The sequence below is a fragment of the Camelus bactrianus genome, chromosome X, assembly GCF_048773025.1.
Source record: "Camelus bactrianus isolate YW-2024 breed Bactrian camel chromosome X, ASM4877302v1, whole genome shotgun sequence".
Lineage (NCBI taxonomy): Eukaryota > Metazoa > Chordata > Mammalia > Artiodactyla > Camelidae > Camelus > Camelus bactrianus.
In genome coordinates this window covers 46288112-46309642 of record NC_133575.1, presented here as the reverse complement: position 1 = coordinate 46309642, position 21531 = coordinate 46288112, and the positions used below count along the sequence as shown (strand labels likewise).

At 37.0% G+C, this 21531-nt stretch overlaps 1 protein-coding gene across 4 annotated transcripts in view; it reads left to right on the top strand.

Moving 5' to 3' along the window:
* The window catches only part of HEPH (hephaestin), a 97623-nt gene that overhangs the window by 18307 nt on the left and 57785 nt on the right, over positions 1-21531 (top strand). For all 4 annotated transcript variants that reach the window (XM_074359027.1, XM_074359026.1, XM_074359025.1 and 1 more), the window contains exons 9-12: positions 8703-8834; positions 11732-11943; positions 12911-13061; positions 15388-15600. In XM_074359027.1, the coding sequence (XP_074215128.1) occupies positions 8703-8834; positions 11732-11943; positions 12911-13061; positions 15388-15600 (708 nt within the window). The remainder of the gene's footprint in view (positions 1-8702; positions 8835-11731; positions 11944-12910; positions 13062-15387; positions 15601-21531) is intronic.

Here is a 21531-nt window from a genome sequence, read left to right as displayed (position 1 = left end):
TAATTGATTCATCTGTTGATGGACATTTAGGCTGTTTCCATGTCCTGGCTATTGTAAATACTGCTGCTACGAACATTGGGGTGCAGGTGTCTTTTTGAAGTAGGCTTCCTTCTGGATATATGCCCAGGAGTGGGATTCCTGGGTCATACAGTAAGTCTATTCTTAGTCTTTTGAGGAATCTCCATACTGTTTTCCACAGTGGCTGCACCAACCTGCATTCCAACCAGCAGTGTAGGAGGGTCCCCCTTTATCCACAGCCTCTCCAGCATTTGTCATTTGTGGACTTTTGAATGATGGCCATTCTGACTGGTGTGAGGTGATACCTCATTGTAGTTTTGATTTGCATTTCTCTGATAATTAGTGACACCGAGCATTTTTTCATGTGCTGATTTATCATTTGTATTTCTTCTTTGGAGAATTGCTTATTTAGGTCTTTTGCCCATTTTTGGATTGGGTTGATTGTTTTTTTCTTATTAAGTCATATTAGCTGCTTATATATTCTGGAGATCGAGCCTTTGTCAGTTTTCATCTTTTGCAAAAATTTTCTCCAATTCCAAAGGTTGTTTTGTTTCGTTTATGGTTTCCTTTGCTATATAGAAGCTTCTAAGTTTAATTAGTTCCCATTTGTTTATTATTGCTTTTATTTCTATTGCTTGGGTAGACTGTTCTAGGAGAATATTTTTGAGATATATGTCAGATAATGTTCTGCCTATATTTTCTTCTAGGAGGTTTAATTTATCTTGTCTTATGTTTAAGTCTTTGCTCCATTTGGCATTTATTTTTATGTATGGTGTAAGGGAGTGTTTTAGCTTCATTGATTTACATGCTGCTGTCCAGTTTTCCCAACACCATTTGCTGAAGAGACTGTCTTTATTCCATTGTATATTCTTGCCTATTTTGTCAAAGATTAGTTGACCAAAAGTTTGTGGGTTCATTTCTGGGCTCTCTATTCTGTTCTACTGGTCCATATGTCTGTTTTCATACCAATAACATGCTTTTTTGATTGCTGTAGCCCTATGGTATTGTCTGAAGCCTGGGAGACTTATTCCTTCAGTCTCTTTCTTTTTCTTCAGTAATGCTTTGGCAATTCTAGGTCTTTTGTAGTTTCATATAAATTTTATTATGATTTATTCTAATTCTGTGAAATATGTTCTGGGTAATTTGATAGGGATTGCATTAAATCTGTAGATGCCTTGGGCAGTATGACCATTTTAACAATATTGATTCTTCCAATCCAGAAGCATGGGATGTCTCTCCATTTTTTTATGTCTTCTTTAATTTCCTTCAGCAGTGGTTTATAGTTTTCTATGTATAATTCTTTCACCTCCTTGGTTAGATTTATTTCTAGGTATTTTATTACTTTGGGTGCTATTTTAAAGGGGAGTGTTTCTATACTTTCTTCTACTATTGATTCATCATTAGTGTAAAGAAATGCAACTGATTTTTGAACATTAATCTTGTAACCCGCTAACTTGCTGAATTCTTCAATCAGCTCTAGTAGTTTTTGTGTGGAACTTTTAGGGTTTTCTATATATATAGTAAGATGTCGTTGGCATATAGTGACACTTTTACTTCTTCTTTTTCAATTTGGATCCCTTTTATTTCTCTCTCTTGCCTGCTTGCTGTGGCTAGGACTTCCAAGACTATGTTGAATAGGAGTGGTGATAGGGGGCAGCCTTGCCTTGTCCCAGAGTTTATTGGGAAGCTTTTGAGTATTTCACTGTTGAGTAGTGTGCTGGCTGTAGGTTTGTCATATATAGCTTTTATTATGTTGAGATATGTTCCCTCTGTACCCACTTTGGTGAGAGTTTTTACGATAAATAGTGGTTGAATTTTATCAAATGCTTTTTCTGCATCTATTGAGATGATCATGTGGTTTTTGTCCTCTCTCTTGTTGATGTGATGTATTACATTGATTGATCTGTGTATGTTGAACCACCCTTGTGTCCCTGGGATGGACCCCCACTTGATCATGATGTGTATCTTTTTTATGTGCTGTTGGATTCTATTTGCTAATAATTTGGTAAGGAATTTTGCACCTATGTTCATCAGTGATATTGGTCTTTGATCCCTCTTTTTGGTAGTGTCTTGGCCTGGTTTTGGTATCAGGGTGATGGTGGCTTCATAGAATGAATTTGGGGGTATCCCCTCCTTTTCAATCTTCTGGAAGAGTTTGAGAAGGACTAGTATGAGTTCTTCTTTGTATGTTTGGTAGATTTCCCCAGTGAAGCCGTCTGGTCCTGGACTTTTATTTGTAGGGAGGTTTTTATTGCTGTTTCGATTTCATTTCTAGTAATCGGTTTGTTCAAGTGGTCAGTTTCTTCTTGATTCAGTCTTGGTGGACAGTATGTTTCCAGAAACTTGTCCATCTCCTCTAGGTTATCCATTTTGATTCCATATAGTTTTTCGTAATACTCTCATATGATATTCTGTATTTCTGCATTATTTGTTGTAATTTCTCCATTGTCCTATCTTATTTTGCTTATGTGTACTCCCTCTGTTTTCTTCTTTGTGAGTTTGGTCAGAAGTTTATCGACTTCATTTACTTTTTCAAAAAAACAGATTTTAGTTTGATCGATTTTTTATATTGTGTTTTTAATCTCTATTTTATTTATTTCCTCCCTGATTTTATTATTTCCTTCTTTCTGCTGACTTTTGCACTTTCTTTTCATTTTCTAATTCTTTTAGCTTGTGGGTTAGATTGTTTATTTGAGATTGTTCTTCTCTTTTCGAAGAAAGCCTGTATCGCTATAAAATTCCCTCTCAGCACTGCCTTTGCAGGATCCCATAAATATTGTTTAGTTGTGTTTCCATTTTCATTTTTATTAAGGTATTTTTTAATTTCAACTTTAATTTCCTCATTGACCCATTGGTTTTTTAGTAACATGCTGTTTAATCTCCATGCTTTCTTTTTTTTCTGAATTCTTTCTCTGTATTTGATTTCTAGTTTCATGGCATTGTGGTCAGTAAAGATGCTTGAGATAATTTCTATCTTCTTAAAATTGTTGAGGCTTCTTTTGTGCCCAGGTACATGATCAGTCCTAGAAGATGTTCCATGTGCACTTGAAAAGAATATATATCCTATTTTTGGAGGGTTGTAATGCTCTGAAAATACCCACCAAGTCTAATTTTTCTATTGCATCATTTAATTTCTTTGTTGCCTTATTTATTTTCTGTATGGAATATCTGTCTAGTGATGTTAATATGGTGTTAAAATCTCTGACAGTGATTGTATTCCCATCAATATCCCTCTTTATCTCTGTTAGTAATAGTTTTATGTACTTAGGTGCTCCTATATTGGGTGCATATATATTAAGGAGTGTAATATCCTCATCTTGTATTACTCCTTTAATAATTATAAATTGTCCTTCTTTATCTTTCTTTATGGCCTTTGTTTTAAAATCTATTTTGTCTAAAATCAGTACTGCTACACCTGCTTTTTTGGTTTTCCATTTGCATGGAATGTCCTTTTCCATCCTTTCACTCTCAAACTATATGTGTCCTTCTCCGTAAAGTGGGTCTGTTGTATGCAGCCTATTGAAGGTTCTTGCTTTATTATCCAGTCTTCCACTCTAGTCTTTTGATTGGAGTGCTTAGTCCATTAACATTTACAGTAATTAATAATAGATGTGTGTTTATTGCCATTTTGAACTTCTCTTTGCAGTTGATTTGGTATTTCTTCTTTGTTCCTTTCTTCTTCCTTTTGTGGTTGGTAATTTTCCTGTGTATTATCTTGGATTTTATTTAGTTTTTGTGATTCCGTTGTATGTTTTTGGCTTGTGGTTGCCTTTTTTGTAAATCTATTATCCCATTACTATAACTGTTTGTATGAAACAGATATTAATATAAGCTCAAACCCATCCTACTGAGAACAGAAAATTTTAAAAAGAAAGAAAAAAAAAACTCCATATTTTCTTGCTTCCCTCTCCCACTCTTTATGATTTACATGTCTTCTTCTATAATTTCATGTTTATTCCATTTGGAATTCATGGTAGTTATCACCTTTCCAGTTATGATTTTCTCATTTCTGTAGCATCCTGCTTCTTTTCTTTTCAGAGTAGACCTTTCAATATTTCTTTTAGCATGGGTTTAGTGTTGCTAAACTCTTCTAGTTTTTGCTTGTCTGTGAAATTCTTTATCTCTCCTTCTATCCTAAAGATAGCCTTGCTGGATAAAGTATCCTAGGCTGCATCTTTTTTTCATTCACGACTTTGAATATATCTTGCCACTCCCTTCTGGCCTGTAGTGTTTGTGTAGAGAAATCAGCTGAGAGCCTTATGGAGGTTCCCTTATAACTCACTCTTTATTTTTCTCTTGCTGCTTTTAGGATAATTTCTTTATCCTTGACTCTGGACATCTTGATTATGATATGTCTTGGTGTGAGTTAGTTTAGGTTCTTACTGTTGGCACCCTGTGAGCTTTTTGTACTTCAATATCTGATTCCTTGTTTAAGTTTGGGAAATTTTCAGTCATGACTTCTTCCAATACCTTGTCAATCCCCTTTGTTCTTTCTTCTCCTTTTGGAACCCCTAGTATACATAGATTTGCACTCTTTATATTATCCCATAGGTCCTATATGTTGTCTTCATTGTTTTTAATTTGTTTTTCTCTCAGCTGTCCAGATTATGTGCTTTATGTTGTCCTGTCTTCTAGATCACTTATTCGTTCCTCTGCATTATCTAGTCTGCTTTGTACAGCCTTTAGATCAGCTCTCATCTCAGCCAATGAGTATACCAATTCTACTTGGCTCTTCTATATAGTTTTGATTTCATTTTTGACATATTTTATATCTCTAAACACTATCTATTTTAGTTCCTTCAGTACTTTTATCACTTTTTTTTTGATATCTTGATCTAGTAGGCCATCAATGTCTATTTCATTGATCATTCTTTCAGGGGATTTCTCTTGGTCTTTTAAATGGGAGTGGTTCCTCTGCTTCTTCATCTTGCTCATCTCTCTCTGGCAATGTGGCTTTTGGTGTATCAGTTATCTATTGTAGTCTTTAAGGAGTTTATTTAGTTATCTATCTAATGCGTATGCAGGAATAAAGGTTTTAAAAAAGAGAGAAATAGAATTTTAAATGATGGGAGAAAAAAATTTTGAAAACAGTGTATAATCAGTAATAAAAGAGCAATTTTAATCAGACTAGCAATCGAGTTGAGATGTCTTTTAAAAACCTTAAAAAAAGGAGAAAAGAGCAAAAATCAGTATTTGATACCTGTGTATAATCAATAACAGGAGATCAGGTGGATTTTTAAAAATAAAAATAATAAAAATATTTTAAAATAAAAATTTAAAAGGGGTAGAAACTAGAAGCATATACAATTGTTTAAAATGTAAAAATTAAAAAGTAATAGAAAATAGGACAGATTAAAAAAGATAAAATAAAAAGATTATTTTAAAAGAAGGGAGGAAAAACAGGTTTGAGAACAGTGTTTAATGAATAATAGAAGAGCAAGTTGAAGCAGAATAGCAGTCGGGTTGAGATGTCTTAAAAACCTTTAAAAATGAGAAAACAGCAAAAAAATTTTTGAAATCTGTGTATAATGAATAACAGGATATCAAAACCAAGAGAAATATAAATGAAATTCTGTGTATCTTTAAAAATAATAATAAAATATTTTAAAGGAAAATTTGAAAGGGATTAAAACTGGAAGCATACACAATTGTTTAGAAAGTGAAAATTAAGAAGGTAATAGAGAATAGAACAGATAAAAAAAGAGGGATATGTGTTCTCATGGAGACTGTGCGCTCTTATTGATTTTATCGAGTAGTCTGTCTTCGCCCTGTTTTGTGAACTCAGCTTGCTGCTTCTAGAGGCCCTTTGTTGGCACCCCTCATCTGTGCTGTTCCCAGTGCCTGTCCACAAGCAGATTGCACCCCCTCCCAACACTGAGGTTAGGTGCTGTGTTCCTTCATGGTGGGTGGGCGGTTCACTCCCCCTCCTGATGCTGCAGTCTGATGCTGTGCTCTGTGAGGTAGGTGGGTGAATCGCGCCACCTCCCAGCACCGTGATCAAGTGCTGTGCTCCTGCCAGAAAGGCGGGTGGCTGCCCTCTACTGGCACCGGTTTCTCCCCTGCTCTGTGCAGCTGCCAGCTCCACCCCAGGTCCCCTCTGTGTAGGCAGGCTCGGGGAAGATGGCAGAACAGCCCTGCCTCTGCTCTGTGACAAAACTCAGCTCCCTGTTTGTCTTGGCGGTGCAAGTTCTCTGAAGTACCAGGGCAGAAATAGCCTATCTGCCTGGGGCTGTAAACAAGTCTCCGTCTGTCCTTTGAGGCTGCTAAGCTCTTAGGTTTGCATTCAGGTCTCAACCCTGCCCCTGCCTGAGTGCTAAGCACTGGAGGATATGGTGGCTGTGGCTGAGTCCCACTTCTCTTCTCCCAAAAACTTTCAGCGGGTTTTTAGAGATGGGGGTATAGCACCCTTCCCCTCAGGGCACATCAGCCATGTTGTTTTATGGAGGGCCCAGGTTGTTTTGCTCTGTGTAGCCACTCATCCACAGTGCTCAGCACCCTGCAGTCCCCCAGTGGTGTCTCAGTGCAGCTGTTCCAGTCCTCCACCCAGCTGGGGCAGTCTGTCCCATCCCCCACCTGCCACTTTGCCTCTAGGGCTGGGAGTTGCCGAGAGTTTCTATGCCCATTTAACCTAGTTCTGTTGGTCAAGGGCTGCTCCGTACAGAACCAAGCTTCAGAGGCTCCCATTCTGTCCCACTGACCTCTCCATTGGAGAGGGGGAGATTCAACGAACGAGCGCTATTCCTCCTGTGCTGCTTCCTCCTTTTGGGACCAGTCCTGCACTGCTTTTCTTTTTCTTCTTTCTTTTTTTCCTTTTCTCTTACTGGATTCTTGGTATCTTTGTCTTTTGAAGAGGGTGATGTTCTGTTGGAGTTCGGCAGGTGCTTTGGTTGGCTGAGTGGGTCCGTGAATGTGAGTTTTGGTGTATTTGTGGGAGAGAGTAAACTACCAGCATCCTTCGACTCCATCATCTTGGCCCCTCTGGGTTAAGTTAGTTTTTTTCCCTAGTTACTTAAGTTGTAAAATTAAGTTGTTTATTTGAGAATTTTCATTTTTTTAAATTATTTATAGCTATAAATTTACCCCTCAGCGCTTCTTTCACTAACATCTCATGCTTTGGTATGTTGTGTTGTCATTTTCATTTTCCTCTGTGTATTTTCTAATTTCCTTTGTGATTGCTTTTCTGATCTATTGCTTGTTTGAAATTGTGTGGCTTGACTTCCAAAATTTTGTAAATTTTCCAGTTTTCCTTCTGTTATTGATTTCTAACTTCATCTCACTGTGGATGGAGAAGATAATTTGTATGATATATTTTTAAGTCTATTGAGACTTAGTCTGTGGCCTAACATTTGTTTTATCTTGGAACATGTCCTATGTGCACTTGAGAAGAATGTGTGTTCTGTTCTTGTGGGTAGAATGTTCCATATATGATAGCTATAGTTGGCCTGTCGTGTGGTTTGTCTCCCACTTTTCTCAATTCTGTTTTATTTAGTTATTTTGTCCATTATTGTAAGTGGGGTGTTGGTTCATAATCTTTGAGCAGGGGTGGGGCATTAGGTGGAGAAACTGAGCAAATACCAAGCCAGAAATTCTGAACTACAGTATTGGTATTGCACTCAAAGCTGACCCAAGCGAGATTATGTCAACTGAAATAAAATGCACAACCTAAAAGTTATGTTTTATTCAGTGGATTTTCTGAGGACTTGAGCCCAGGAGGCAACCTCGCAGTTTGCTCTAAGTGGCAGTTCCACCCAGGGAAGGGAGAAGCCAGGATATATATAAGTTTTTGCAGCAAAGACCAGGTATTCAGAGCATCAAAAGATTACTGTTAATTAAAGAAACCAGATATCTCAAGGTAAGAAATTTAGTGGTTTTGTATGTATGAAAATATGTAAAGGTCTGGGCTCATTGAAATCATTCCTTTGATATGCACCTAGCTATCTAGAACCAGTATCCTGAGTTCACTCAGGGTGCACCATTGGTGGCACCAGAGACCAGGCTGGCTGCTTGTCCACATCCTGAATTCCTTCTGTTCACTGTTGGGGGTAACAGTAGCAACTGATGACCTGATGGCCACAGCATCTTTGTTTACTGATATGGCTGACAATATTTTTCATTCACAGTTATATGTGGTAGGTCGTGGAGCAAAGAAAAGTCTAGAAGTCATGGCTAGACTATCTAGTCCAGGGCCTGAATAGAGTTTATAAATAATTTCATCTGCTTAGAGTCAGTTTAGGATTGAAGGAAGTTCAGATATTTAGATGTATCCTACTAGGAAATGCAGCTGTGGGAACTGGGGGAATAAAGATAGGAGAAATGGAATTGGACCTTACAGTGGGGCAGGAGAAAACCCTGGCTTCAGGACCTGGCTCTATTCCTAATGAGTTATTTCAAATTGGGCAGATCAATTCCAGTTCTCTGAGTTGCAGTTTTCTCATCTGTAAAATGAAGCTATAGTCTGTTTTGTATTTTTAGAATGATATTTGAGTATCAAAATGAGATAATGGATTTTGAAGTGTTTTTATAACTTTTAATTGAAACATACTTGAAAAGGATTATTTTTATTATTGCAGAAAGGAAAATTCTCCATATTTTTCATTTCTCTTTTCTTTCCCTCCCTCTTCTGTTTCCATCCTCCCTGGTCATCTTTATTTTCATTCCCATTGTCTCTCCTTATCATGTCATAGGGCCAGTGATCCGGGCTGAGGTGGGTGACACCATCCAGGTGATCTTCTACAACCGTGCCTCCCAGCCATTCAGCATACAGCCTCATGGGGTCTTTTATGAGAAGGACTCCGAGGGAACTGTGTACAATGATGGTGAGAAGGCAGGGTTTCTGAGTAATGTGGCTGCATGTTATAGCAGGTAGCTCTAGAAGATAAATAAATAGGGGAGGGAAAGAGAGAGAAGGAGGCAGAATTAATTGTCATGCATGGATGTTGTTGAATGAATGCATATTATAGAGAGGCAGAGCTGAGGTCAATAAGAGACAATTACTTTTAAATATATTTAAATATATTCTGGTTATAAAAATAAAATGTATATATTATGGAATTTTGATAAACATGGAAAATTATAAAATAAATAAACATCATTCATAGATAAATTGCCATTACATTTTGGAATACCTTTTAATATTATACATGTTTATACAAATGTATATAATTATAGATTTGTGATAATATTTTTGTATGGTTTTTTATCATACTGTTTTCACTTACTATTATATTGTGTCCATTTTCTATGCCATTATAATATTATAAAAATTTTAATGATTATATAATACTCTATGTCATGGATTTGCCATAATTTGTTTACCTTATCCTCTGTTGTTTGAACATGTAGATTGCTTTCATTATTTTTAATATTGTAAGTCATGTTGCAATGAATCAATACATACATTTGGTTTGGATTACTATATCAGGAGAGAATCCTAGAAGTGGAATTATTGGGTAATTAATTTATTGTTTTCTCTGAGAATAATATTAACACATGCTAATCCCAAGCCAAAAATATATTAAAAAAATACTGAAAGCATAAAGGGCAAAGTTACAGACAAATCTGGTATGAAATAATATTCTACAGTGCAACTGATATGAAAAGGATTATATATATGTGTGTATATATGTATATGTGTGTATATGTATGTGTGTGTGTATAAAAAACTGAATCACTAGGATGTATAAGAGAAACTAACACAATATTGTAAAACAACTACACTTCTATTAAAATAAATCAATGTCATAGGGGAAAAAAATCAAAGAGACAACATCACATGCAATATGCAAACCTTGCTTATTTTGGTTCTAAAAAGAGACATTTTGAAGATAGTCAGAAATTTTTTTATATACACTGGATATTAGATGGTGTTAGGGTATTTTATTAGCTGTGGTAATGTTATTGTGGTAAATAGGAGTACTTACTGATGTATTCAGAAGTAAAATGTCATGACGCTTGCATTTTACTTCCAAATGATTTAGAAAAAGCAAACAAAAACTGTATGTGTATGTGTGTGTGTAGATATACATACACATAAATTTAGGTATATTAAAGATGCCAAAATGTTAACAGTCAACTCCAAGTAGTAGGGTTATCATTGTACTATCCTTTAAAATTTTCTGTTTGTTTGAAAATTTAAAGAGTTAGAAACGGTGAATGAATAAGAAAAGTAAGTTAAAGCCACCCTAAATTATATACCACCATATTATAAATTACACTCCAAGGACCTATCATATAGCACAGGGAACTATATTCAATTACTAGTAATAACCTATAAGGGAAAATAATCTGATATATATATATATATATATATATATGTGTGTGTGTGTGTGTGTGTGTATGTGTGTGTGTGTGTATATCTGAATTCCTTTGCTGTACACTTGAAACTAACATTGTAAATCAACTACACTTCAATAAAAAATAAAATTAACCCCTTAAAAATAAATAAATAAAAGGTGAAAACCACAACAAAATTATACTCCAAACATCTTTGTGTTTCTTTGCATACTTTCATGATTATTTCATCAAAATATATTTTTAAGATGTGGAATTGTGACAAAGGGTACACACATGAAAAATTTTGGTACCTACGTCCAAATTGCTTTATGGAAAAATTTGCAATCATATCAATGTGGAGTTCTATGAACAGTTACCGAGAGGGAGGACACATTTTCTTACAACCTTACCAGCACAGGGCAGCCCTTCAATTTTTTAATTCTTTTTTATGGAAGTACTGGCGATGGAACCCAGAACCTCACGCATGCTAAGCATGTGTTCTACCACTGAGCTATACCCAATCCCCCCGGGCAGCCATTTTAATGTTTGTTAAAATGTCAGTCTTGAAGGCAAACAACAACAAAACTCGTTTTTACTTGCATTAGGTTGAAAATTTTCAGTACTTATTTTGTATCATTTTTCTTGGGCATAAACTTTTTAAGACTTGTGATACGTTCTGTCAATTTTTTTTTCCAAAAGGGCTATTTTCATTTACAATTAACCTTTTCATAGGTGAGTGAGAGGAGTAGGTGCCATTTGAACCACTTCTCACCAGCGCTGAGTATGATAATGTTTAAAAATTTTGTTAATTTGACAGGCAAAAAAGTTATCTAACAGTTTTCATTTGTACTTCTTTGATTACTAATAGGTTTTAAATTTTTAAATAAAATTTCTATGCATTGTTTGACCATTACTTGTGTCCATTTAAGAAATTACAGCCTTAGTGTGTGTGTGTGTATATATATATATATATATATACACACACACACACACATGCATATGTATATAGAGAGAAAAGTGTTCAACAATTAGAACTGTTCAAAGATGAAACAGGCTATGATGGCAGGTAGTGAATCTTCCATCTCTGAATATTTTTAAGCAGAAGTAGGAATACAAAAACAGATGAATGTGTATTTTTATGTGAGGGATAGTCCAAATAAATTTTAAAAGCCCTTTTAATTCTTAAGTCCTATGAGTTTAGAAAACTGAAACCTGGGGAAGTTTACATTTCTCCAGTTCATATTACAATTAGTGGCAGAACCAGAATCCACACTCTGACTCCCACCCAGGATCCTTTTCAATATTCTATATTCCATGTTATTGCTGCTCCTACTACTGCCCCAAAATGCCTTTGTGGGATTATAATGTTTGCTCTACTGTTTGGAGATGATGATGCTCATTCTAGCCAATGTGAGTAATGAATTCTATGTTTTCCCTGTAGGCTCATCCCACCCCGGCTTGGTGGCCAACCCCTTTGAGAAAGTAACATACCGCTGGACAGTCCCCACCCATGCCGGCCCCACTGCTCGAGATCCTGCCTGTCTTACCTGGATGTACTTCTCTGCTGCAGATCCCATAAGAGATACAAATTCTGGTCTGGTGGGCCCCTTGCTGGTGTGCAAGGCTGGTGCCTTGGGTGCAGATGGCAAACAGGTATTGCCAGGGTTTCTGGCTGAAAAGCCTGCTGGGAAGAGGATGAGGCTGGGTTGCTGAATAAGAATTCAGAATGGAATGGGGTTCTAGAGGTGAGGAGATGGGAAAAAAACAAATTATTAAATCAAAAATTAATATTTGGTGATCTCATGCTATCTTGCATGCTATTCTTTCATTCACAAACACACACCTTAGTCTCCATTCCTTTCTATTTTAAATTCTCCTATTATCTCCTCATTTTTTTAACTTCAGTGGCCCCTAAACCTTGCTCCTAATTCCTAAATCTGCTTTACTATTTGCTTGTCTTCTTTCATATCTGTTTAATCATTTTCAGCTTTGTAACCTTGGGCAAATTACTTAATTTCTCTTTGCCTCAGTTTCCTCATCTATAGTAAAGGGTTAACAATGGAAGAAGGTATCTTCAGTTTCAGTGAAGATTAATTAAAATATCCCATATAAAGTGCTTAACACAGTGTCTGAGTGTCTGATACATAGTAAGCACTCAATAAATGTTGGCAGTAATAACAATAATATTACTATAATTAATACTGAATAATAAAAATAGTATATTTTCTAATTCTTCCCCACATCCCAGAGAGTCCTCTCCTAATCTCCTAGGCACCTTTCCCACTCTTCTCCCCATTTGACTCTAAGCTGTGTTCTAGAACACCCTGTACTCTTCTCCATAATCCTCATCTTGTCCTTCTTTCCCACCCTTTTTCATACATCCCTCCCTTCCAGTCATATCACTCTATTCTAACCTCCTTCACCCACCTGCAATTTGAATTTACCTTCGGAAAAATTTCCTAGAAACAACTGCAGCTCTAAGCAGGTGATATGGGCTTGGCTCTGTGTTTGGACAAGGAAATGGGAAATAATCAGGGATCTTTGGGTCTGGAGCTACACAGTCCACAATTGCTGAAACTATTGTCATTCTTCCCTCTGTTCTCTTCTACTGGGACTACAGAAAGGGGTGGATAAAGAATTCTTTCTACTTTTCACTGTGTTGGATGAGAACAAGAGCTGGTACAGCAATGCCAACCAAGCAACTGCTATGTTGGATTCCCGTCTGCTCTCAGTGGATGCCAAGGGTTTCCAAGACTCCAATCGGATGCATGGTATGGGGAGTGCTTTTGCCCTGAGCTACAACTAAGAGGTTATGAATAAAGTCTAACCTAGACTTAATCATGACTCATTCTTGAAAATACTGACAGCATTGGTCAGTTCTGCCCATGAGATTAGCTAACTGAGGGATTGAACCTAAGAGAACAGATCTTATACTTAGCACCTTCTTGTGTTATGTTCTACTTCAGAGTACGGGTGACACTGGAAAAAGGTACTGTGAAATAATGATTACACACAAAGGATCCACTGGAGAATGAGAAGAGTAAGCTGGGATGATAATTTTCCAAACTCTTCTCCTCCTCCCTTATCACTCACTACCCTTGCTTCTCAACCCCATACTCCAACCAACCAGAGATACTTTTCTCTATATAGACATAGCTTATACTTTTCTGAGTTCATACTTTTGCATTGCTTTGTCCTCCACTTGAAATGCCCCTCCTTACATCTTTGCTCTTTGCCTGTGTAAATTCTTTCCACTCTCTAAGACCTACTCAAAAACTACTTCCTCCATGTAACAATTTCTTATCACCCACACCCAGGATAATGACACCCTCTTCTGAACTACTATTGTATTTTTATCAGGCCATTTTAATAACAATTCCAAAAACTCATCAATATTGTAGTTATCTGTTACATGGCTTTTGACTTCTGCTAGAATGTAGTCTCCTTAAAGGTGAGTATTGTTTGTTGTTTATTTGTGAATCCTTTACATGGTCTAATGCATAGTAAATATTTATGGAACTAGTCAACTACTAAATTAATGAGTAGGTGGGTGAGTGAATGAATTAGTGGGGATATATGGTCTGACTTTCCAAGGAGCTCTCAACATTTTGCAATGAGATGAGACTAACAACACCCTAACAACACTCATAAAACATTTTTGGAACAATCTAAGACAGACTATGATTAAGTGCTAAATTTTGTAGAACAGCATTTATGTGACAGAGTTCAAAGGAGGAGAACGTTAATGAGGAACAATCCAATTAAAGGTTAACCAGAAGAAGGGACTACTTGAACTGAGACTTGGGGTTTGAATAGGTTTGCAATCAAATATTATAGACAGGGGAAGCAGAATCAGGAGTTAAGCAATTTTCCTATCACATTTCAGGAGATTATCAAATAAAGTTACTCATTAAAGCTGGTCCCAGTGGATGTATGGACTTTGAAATTATATCAGCTTCAAGCAGATCTTCCCATATTTTTGAGGAGAGTATGGAGGGTGGTGGGGGATCAAGAATGACTGTGTTGTCTTTTGGCTCCATCTCTTGGTTCTTATTACCAGCAAGTTACATCAACTGGAATATTAAGATAGTCCTACAAACCAAGATTATTCCAGTCTGAATTTATAAAGCACCTGATTAGTACCAGGCAACGTGTCAGGTGTTTGGGCAGTCACACAAATACAGAAAAAATGATGTGCTTCCTGTTAGGTTTATTTAGAGTGGGAGATAGATTTGTAAGTAAATTATTGGATTCTGATAAGTGATATAGCAGAATTTTGTTGGGGAAAATTTCAAGGAAACTAGAAAGATTGTAATAACTGCTTCACAGAAGAGGTGACATCTGAGTTTGGACATGATGGATGTGTAGTAATTTGCTGTAGTGGGACACGAGAAGGAAAGTTTATTCCAGGCAGAGGGAACAGCATGTGAAAAGTAAACATGTGTTTTCTAAATGCCTACCATGTTTAAGATCTTGGGAATGCAAAGCCAAATAGAGCTCACAGGATAATGGTGTATATGTGTGTGTGAGAGAGTGAGAAGATAGATTGCAGGCAAGAGTCCCAGGGAGGAGGCTTTTGCAGGTGTTCAGGCCAGTGGCAATGGAAGTGAAAATAAAGAGAAGGAAGCAGATTGAAAGCTGAGGATGGAAGCTTGGGGAACCCCGACACTTTACAAAGGCGTGAAGAATGAGAACAAGATGGAAGAGGAACAATCAGAGAAGTTGTAAGAGAACCAGGGAAGTATGGTGCTACAGAAGCCAAAGGATGAGAGTTTCAAGAAAGTGGGAACAGGAGAGATTGGTACTTGTGTGTGTGTGTGTGTGTGTGAAGGAGTTGTGGTAGTGGAGAGTAGTTCAGTGTAGAACATGGAAAAGGAGGAGCAGGAGGTAAAGTCAGAAAGTCCAGTTGGGCTTTCATCCCAAAGAGGAAGGCCTTCCTAAGTAGAACTAAAGTCGCTTAGGGAAGAAGGCAGAAGAGTAGAGAATAACTCAGAAATTTCAAGTTGTGGGAAATCTTAGTACAGAGCTGATGCCATGCTATTGGCCAGAGTAGTCTAGTCTCATCTCCCCACCCTGTCTTGTGTTTCTGTTTTCTAGCCATTAACGGGTTTCTGTTCTCTAATCTGCCCAATCTGGACATGTGCAAGGGTGATAAAGTGGCCTGGCATCTGCTCGGCCTGGGCACAGAGACTGATGTGCATGGGGTCACATTCCAGGGAAACACTGTGCAGCTTCAGGGCATGAGGAAGAGTGCAGCCATGCTTTTTCCTCACACCTTTGTCATGGCCATCATGCAGCCCGACAACCCTGGTAAGTTCCTTAGCAGTTGGCCCTAGGCTGAGAAACTGTTGGGCATGGGGGTGGGTGAGGTGGGGGGATGGTGAAGAGAAAAGAAGACTCATGTTGAGGGTACTAGGGAAGTTTTCAAAACACTTCTGTATTCTTTTTCCTCAGTGTTTACTCCATGTTCTGGTTATTTGGATTCTCTTCTCAGCTGCAGGCAGAATAGAGTGAAGAGCTGAGGAAGCTTTCTTTCTGGAACAACAGGAAAGAAGTAGGGATGCTGCTCAATATCAGGACAATTCTTATATAGGCAGAGAGTAGACTTGGCCACATAGCTCCAAATAAAAATTCTATAGATACAATCCTTGCATTGGGAAAGAGGTCCAGGAGATATACCTAGGCCTTCCAACTCTGACATTCTGTGAGAATTTTTTTCAAACTTCTGGTGGGAGTAGGGTGGGGTGTGCTGTAACAGTTTCATCCTAGGAATCAGAACACAAGAACTTCTAGTTCAAGCTCTTTTATTAATTTACTGTTTAATTTTGGTCTAATCACTCTCTGTGGCTAGATTTCTTCCTTCTTGTTTTGCTTATTCCTCCCCCATTCCTCCCTTTCTTCCTTTATTTTCTTTCTTCCTCCCTCCCTTCCTCCTTCCATCTCCTTCTCCCTTGCAGTTTCTAGGGTGCATTATTTTTCCAGGCAGTAGGTGGCAATAGTGACTGTAAGGAAAATCTGTCAGTTCCATGCAGTTCCCACTAAACTTTTATTTTTATTCTGTAAATTTCATTCATATCTGGGGGGAAAAATGTCTAAATGAAGCAAGTCACTTTAACAATTAATAATTTCAGCGTGGCACTGGGTTTGAAAAACATTTGACATAAATCAGGTCTCCACAGACTTCGTGGGTCCCTATTTCTGCCCATCCACTTGGGATGCTTTCTTGGTGAAGGAGAGTTGTTGTTAGCAAATTGGAAACAACCATTAATGGGACTGAAAGGAACAACAGAAATAAATGCTTGCAGTGAGTGCTGGGATAGGGAACTTCTGAAAAAGAAAGACTCTTCTATCTAGCCTTGGCCCCAAAGCTAAACTCTACATTTAATCTCCTTCCTACAAAATTACAGGCTCCTCAGCCAGTTCTATATACCTCTCCAGAGCTTACTCTTACTTTGGATGAATAAAATTATTTTTGTGCCACACTACAGCCCTAAGAGAGTGACTGTAGATGGCTTAAAAACATTCTGATCAGTAGTATGGGGGGAGAGGAAGTGAATGAGTTTATAAGAGTAAAGGCTTAAAAGTTTACTCATAGTCAAGATTCCCGAGTTTTCTTACTAGCAAAAGCCCATTTTTTTAACTTTACATTTTCCAGTCATTTCATACTCTCCACTTTCTGAAGAGTTCCTGAATTGTAGAACATTGGAACTGGTAGACCCCCTTTGAGACAATCTTAATTCACTTATTTTACTAATGGAAATATGAGACAGAGACCTCGAGGGGGAAAATGATTTTCTCAGGTTAGGAATGCTGTTTCTAGTTTTTTTTTTCTTTTTCCTCTTGCCCCTTCTTGATCAAGCCCTATTGATTCTTACTCCTTGGTGATCTATTTAATCTAATCTCCTTTATTCTGCCCTTGGGAATTTGGTCTTTGATTAAGATTAAGAGAGGCCATTGTGAGTAGACCCCCAAAGATTGGTAAATATACATATGTAATTAAGCAGCCTTGCAGGTGGCTTAAAAATATCACCATGAGATTCAACATGTTGTTTATGGGGTACTCATAATTATGTTTAATACAATAGAAAACAAATATCCAGAAAAAATGCAGCAAAATGTTAAGAGTGTGAATGTTGCAGGTTTATTGGTGACTTTTTTAATCCTCTTTTTGTTTTGCTTTAAATTCTAATAATATTTAAATTTTAAATATTAATTGCATTTAATAGAAATGATACATTTGTATTTAAAAATATCATCCTGAATAATACATCTCAGGTCTTCCAATAGAACTACTGACACTAGAACTTTGAGTGCCATGGAAAGTGGCAGATAAAAAAGCTAGAGCTTGTAATGTATTATTTTCCACCAACTTCATGTTAGATTTCTTAGCAGTGATGAGAATATTTATTACTGCTCTGGTCCCTCAGGGTTTCCTTCCTCTTTTTCATCAGTGGAGCTCACTCTTTATTCTTTTCTTTTCCCCCCTTTCCTACCCTCTTTTTTCCCCCATTACTTTTTCTCCCTTCTCTCTTTTTTCTCTTTTTCATTCTTTCTGTTTTGCTTTTCTCCTTTTTTACATCTCCCTTCTTTTTTCCTTTCCTTCTTTCCTCTTTTCCATCCTTTTTTCTTCTTCTTTTTTTTTTTTTTTTTTTGCTTCTTTTTTTCCTTTTGATTTTCCTTTTTTTTTTTTTCTTGGCTTCCCTTCTCTCAATTCCTTTCTCTTCTTTATTTTTGTTTCTTTATCTCCTTTTTCTTTTATCTTATTCCTTTTCCTTTTCCTTTCTTCCTGTTTTCTTTTCTTTTTCCTTTAATCTGTATCTTTTCTTTTATCTCTCCTTGTCTTCCTCTGTTTCTCCTTTTTCTTCCTCATTTTTAACTTTCCCTTTCTTTTACAATTAGATTTTCCCCAAACATAGTAAACATCTGTTTTCTTCCACTTGTTGGTCTAGATGCTATGGATGTGAGGATGGATGAAGCAGTTCACAGTTAGTGTAAAATGGAGATAGGTGTCTAAACAATATTCACAATGCTATGATAATGCTAACAGCCAAGAGCTATGGTAATACACAGTAAGTTTTAACAACTTCTGCCTGATTGTATTTGGAGTAATACTTTTCTAGAAAAGCAGATATTCAAGCTGAGTCTTTAAGGATAAATAAACTGTCAGTAGGCAAAGAAATGGAATGGGTGGTAAAGAGGGCATTATAGCAGTAGTAATCATATGGGCAATGACTTGGAAGCAGCATCTGCCTACAAAAGTTGCATAGACTGATTTTATTCAGTGGTTATCAACTAAGGTAGTATGCTAAAATGTATTTGGAAATGTGAGCAAGTATTTTTAGTTGTCACAATGTCTGTGGACATGAGGAGTATGATACTGTCATTTAGAGAATGGGAGTCAGAGATGCTAAAGCTTTCTGCAATAAGTAAGAAAGTCTTAAACAATGAAGAGCAATCTCACACAACATGCTAATAGCACCATTGTTGAGGAATACCAAGAAATAAGGTTTAAGAGGAGCTGGAGAAGGAGGGCCTTGAAAGAGGTGATGAGAGCCTGACAATAGGTGGGAGCATAAAGGATGCAGATAAGGGGCAAAGTTAAAGGATATCTGAGAGATCTGACAAGAATTTGCTAAGGGGCTGAGCAAGAGAAAGGATGTCTGAAGTTTTCATCTTGTGCACTAGATGGGTGGTGGTGTTATTACCCAAATGAGCAAACACAGGAGCAAGGGAAGGGTAGTAACATGTGGATAGAAAGTACTCATTTTGGGGCATGTTGAGTTTTAAGTTCCTAGTGAAATCCAAGTGGTGTGGATTTTATAGTAGGTAGCTGTGGATGAAAATATATACTTTGGAGGAGAAGTCCAGGCTAGAGAGAGAGATATCTGAGTGTTATCATAGTTCAGGTTCTTAAGCATGTAAACTTATAGGAAATAAAACTTAAGGCAAAAATCAACATTTAAGAGGAAAGAGGGAGAAGATATGCCAGAATAAGGAGACAGATAAAAGATTGGTCAAATAGGTAGGAAGAGACTCAGATACCAAGGGCAGAAGTGTGTTGAAAGAGAAGCATCTAGGAAAACAATGTCCATATGAGAGAATTCAGACAATTTGCTAGTCCGAGGTCACATGACTCTCCCAGAAAGTATTCTATTTGTTCTCATTCCCTCCAATGATCATCATACTTTCTTATCCACACCAACTCCTAAGCTATGATTTTTGGGCAGTGTATATAGTCTTTCATTTGCCCAGAAATTTTTTCATTCAACACATATTCATTGCACATCTTCCATGTGCTAAGACTAGGGTGGAAAGGTGAAAAGATAGACATGACCATTACTCTCAGGGGAAATACAGAATAAACACACAAAAACACAGACATAAAATAGTAAGATAATTTCAGATCATGATATATGTCATGAAGAAAATTAAATACAATGATGCAATAAAATGATAGGGGCATTAAAGAGAGAGTATTCAGGGAAGGCCTCTATGAGAATGTGACATTTAAGTTGAGACCTAAATATGTGAGAGGAAGGAGCTATATGAAGATCTCTGAGCAGAACATTCCAAGCAAGTGCAAATGTCCTAAGGTGGGAACAAGTATGGCTTGTTCAAGGGTAGGAAAGAAGGCCAGTATGCTTGGAGTGTAGTGAGTTAGAAGAAGACTGACATGACTTGAAATCATAGAGGTTGGCAAGAGTCATATGATGTAAGGCTTTGTAGACCACAGTGAGGAGCTTGGATTGTATTCTGAGTACGAATGGAGCATTTGAAGCAAGGGGGTAATGTGTTCTGGATCATATTTGTTAAAGAGGACCCTGGATCCTGTGTGGAGAATGTTTGAAGAGGGAAGGGGAAGAGGCAGAAAGGAGAGTTGTGAGACTATTGAAATTTTCCAGGTGAGAAATGATGGTGGCTTTGACTAAGGAAGTAGAGTGGAAATGGAAGGATGATTTTGAAGAAGATGATAGGATTTATTAATGGAATAGATATGGGGGATAGGAAAATAGAAGAGTTAAGAAATAGATATGGAAAGAAAAGAACAGATTTTTTTTTCCCAAGAAGTCTATAAACTAGTGGAAAGGACAGTTTATTTATTTATTTATTTATTTATTTATTTATTTATTTATTTATTTATTTATTTATTTATTTTAATTTATTATTATATTATTTTATTTTTGGTGGGGGGAGGTAATTAGGTATATTTATTTTTAATGGAGGTAGTAGGGATTGAACCCAGAACCCTATGCATGCAAAACATGTTCTCTACCACTTGAGCTATACCCTCCCCTCTTGAAAGGATTTTTTTAAAGAGAGGAGCAATAAGTCCTTAACTATGTGGTTTTGATATAAAATATGCTAGGAGTAGAGAGGCCAAGAGCGTCGAGGCCAATGTGGGCTAGAATAGTCAGGGAGGGCTTTCTGGAAGAGATGAATCATGATTAGGTCTTAGAGAATGAATAACCTCTTATAGATGTTTATGGGGAAGGAGATGGAAGGTATATTCCAGAAAAGTAATAACAACATGAGTGATAATTTCAAGATAGGAATGGGATATGTGAGAGGGGCAATCAGTGACAAATTCAATTAAAGTACTGGTTGAATTTGGGGCAGAATGGGAAGTGAAGTTGTTGAATAGTTTGGAGCCATCTCATAGAGGCCTTTAAAAGCCTGGAAGAAGAATTTGTAGTGGTGGGATAGAGAGTGAGCAGTAAGGAAAGGGATGCTGAAAAAAATGTCCTAAGAAATTATGCCTCTCCTGACCAATAGTCTATATGAGGCTTTGTATCCTTGACATCGAAACTTGGACCTTGAGAACAGGTCTGAGCATCTCTACAATTCAGACATTTAAGAGCAAACTGGGACATATATAAGGTTTGTATATGTATACGCATATGCCCACATGTATTTCTTTGGGATTTGGTAGAAAAGTGATAAAATTGGTCAACACCATCTTTTAAATAATAATTATTACAATTTTATTTACTTATAGTTTCATTTGTTGAACATTTACTATATACTGTGCCAAGCAATATGTATATATTATCATATTTAATTCTAAAACAACCCCATAAAGTAACTAAAATTATCTCATTTACCATGAGGAAACCGAAACAGAGACTTAAAACTTTTCTGAAGATTATATAGGTAATAAGTGCTAGATAGGTTGACCAACCATCACAGTTTGCTCAGAACTGAGGAATTTCCAAGGACACGGGACTTTCAATGCTAGAACTA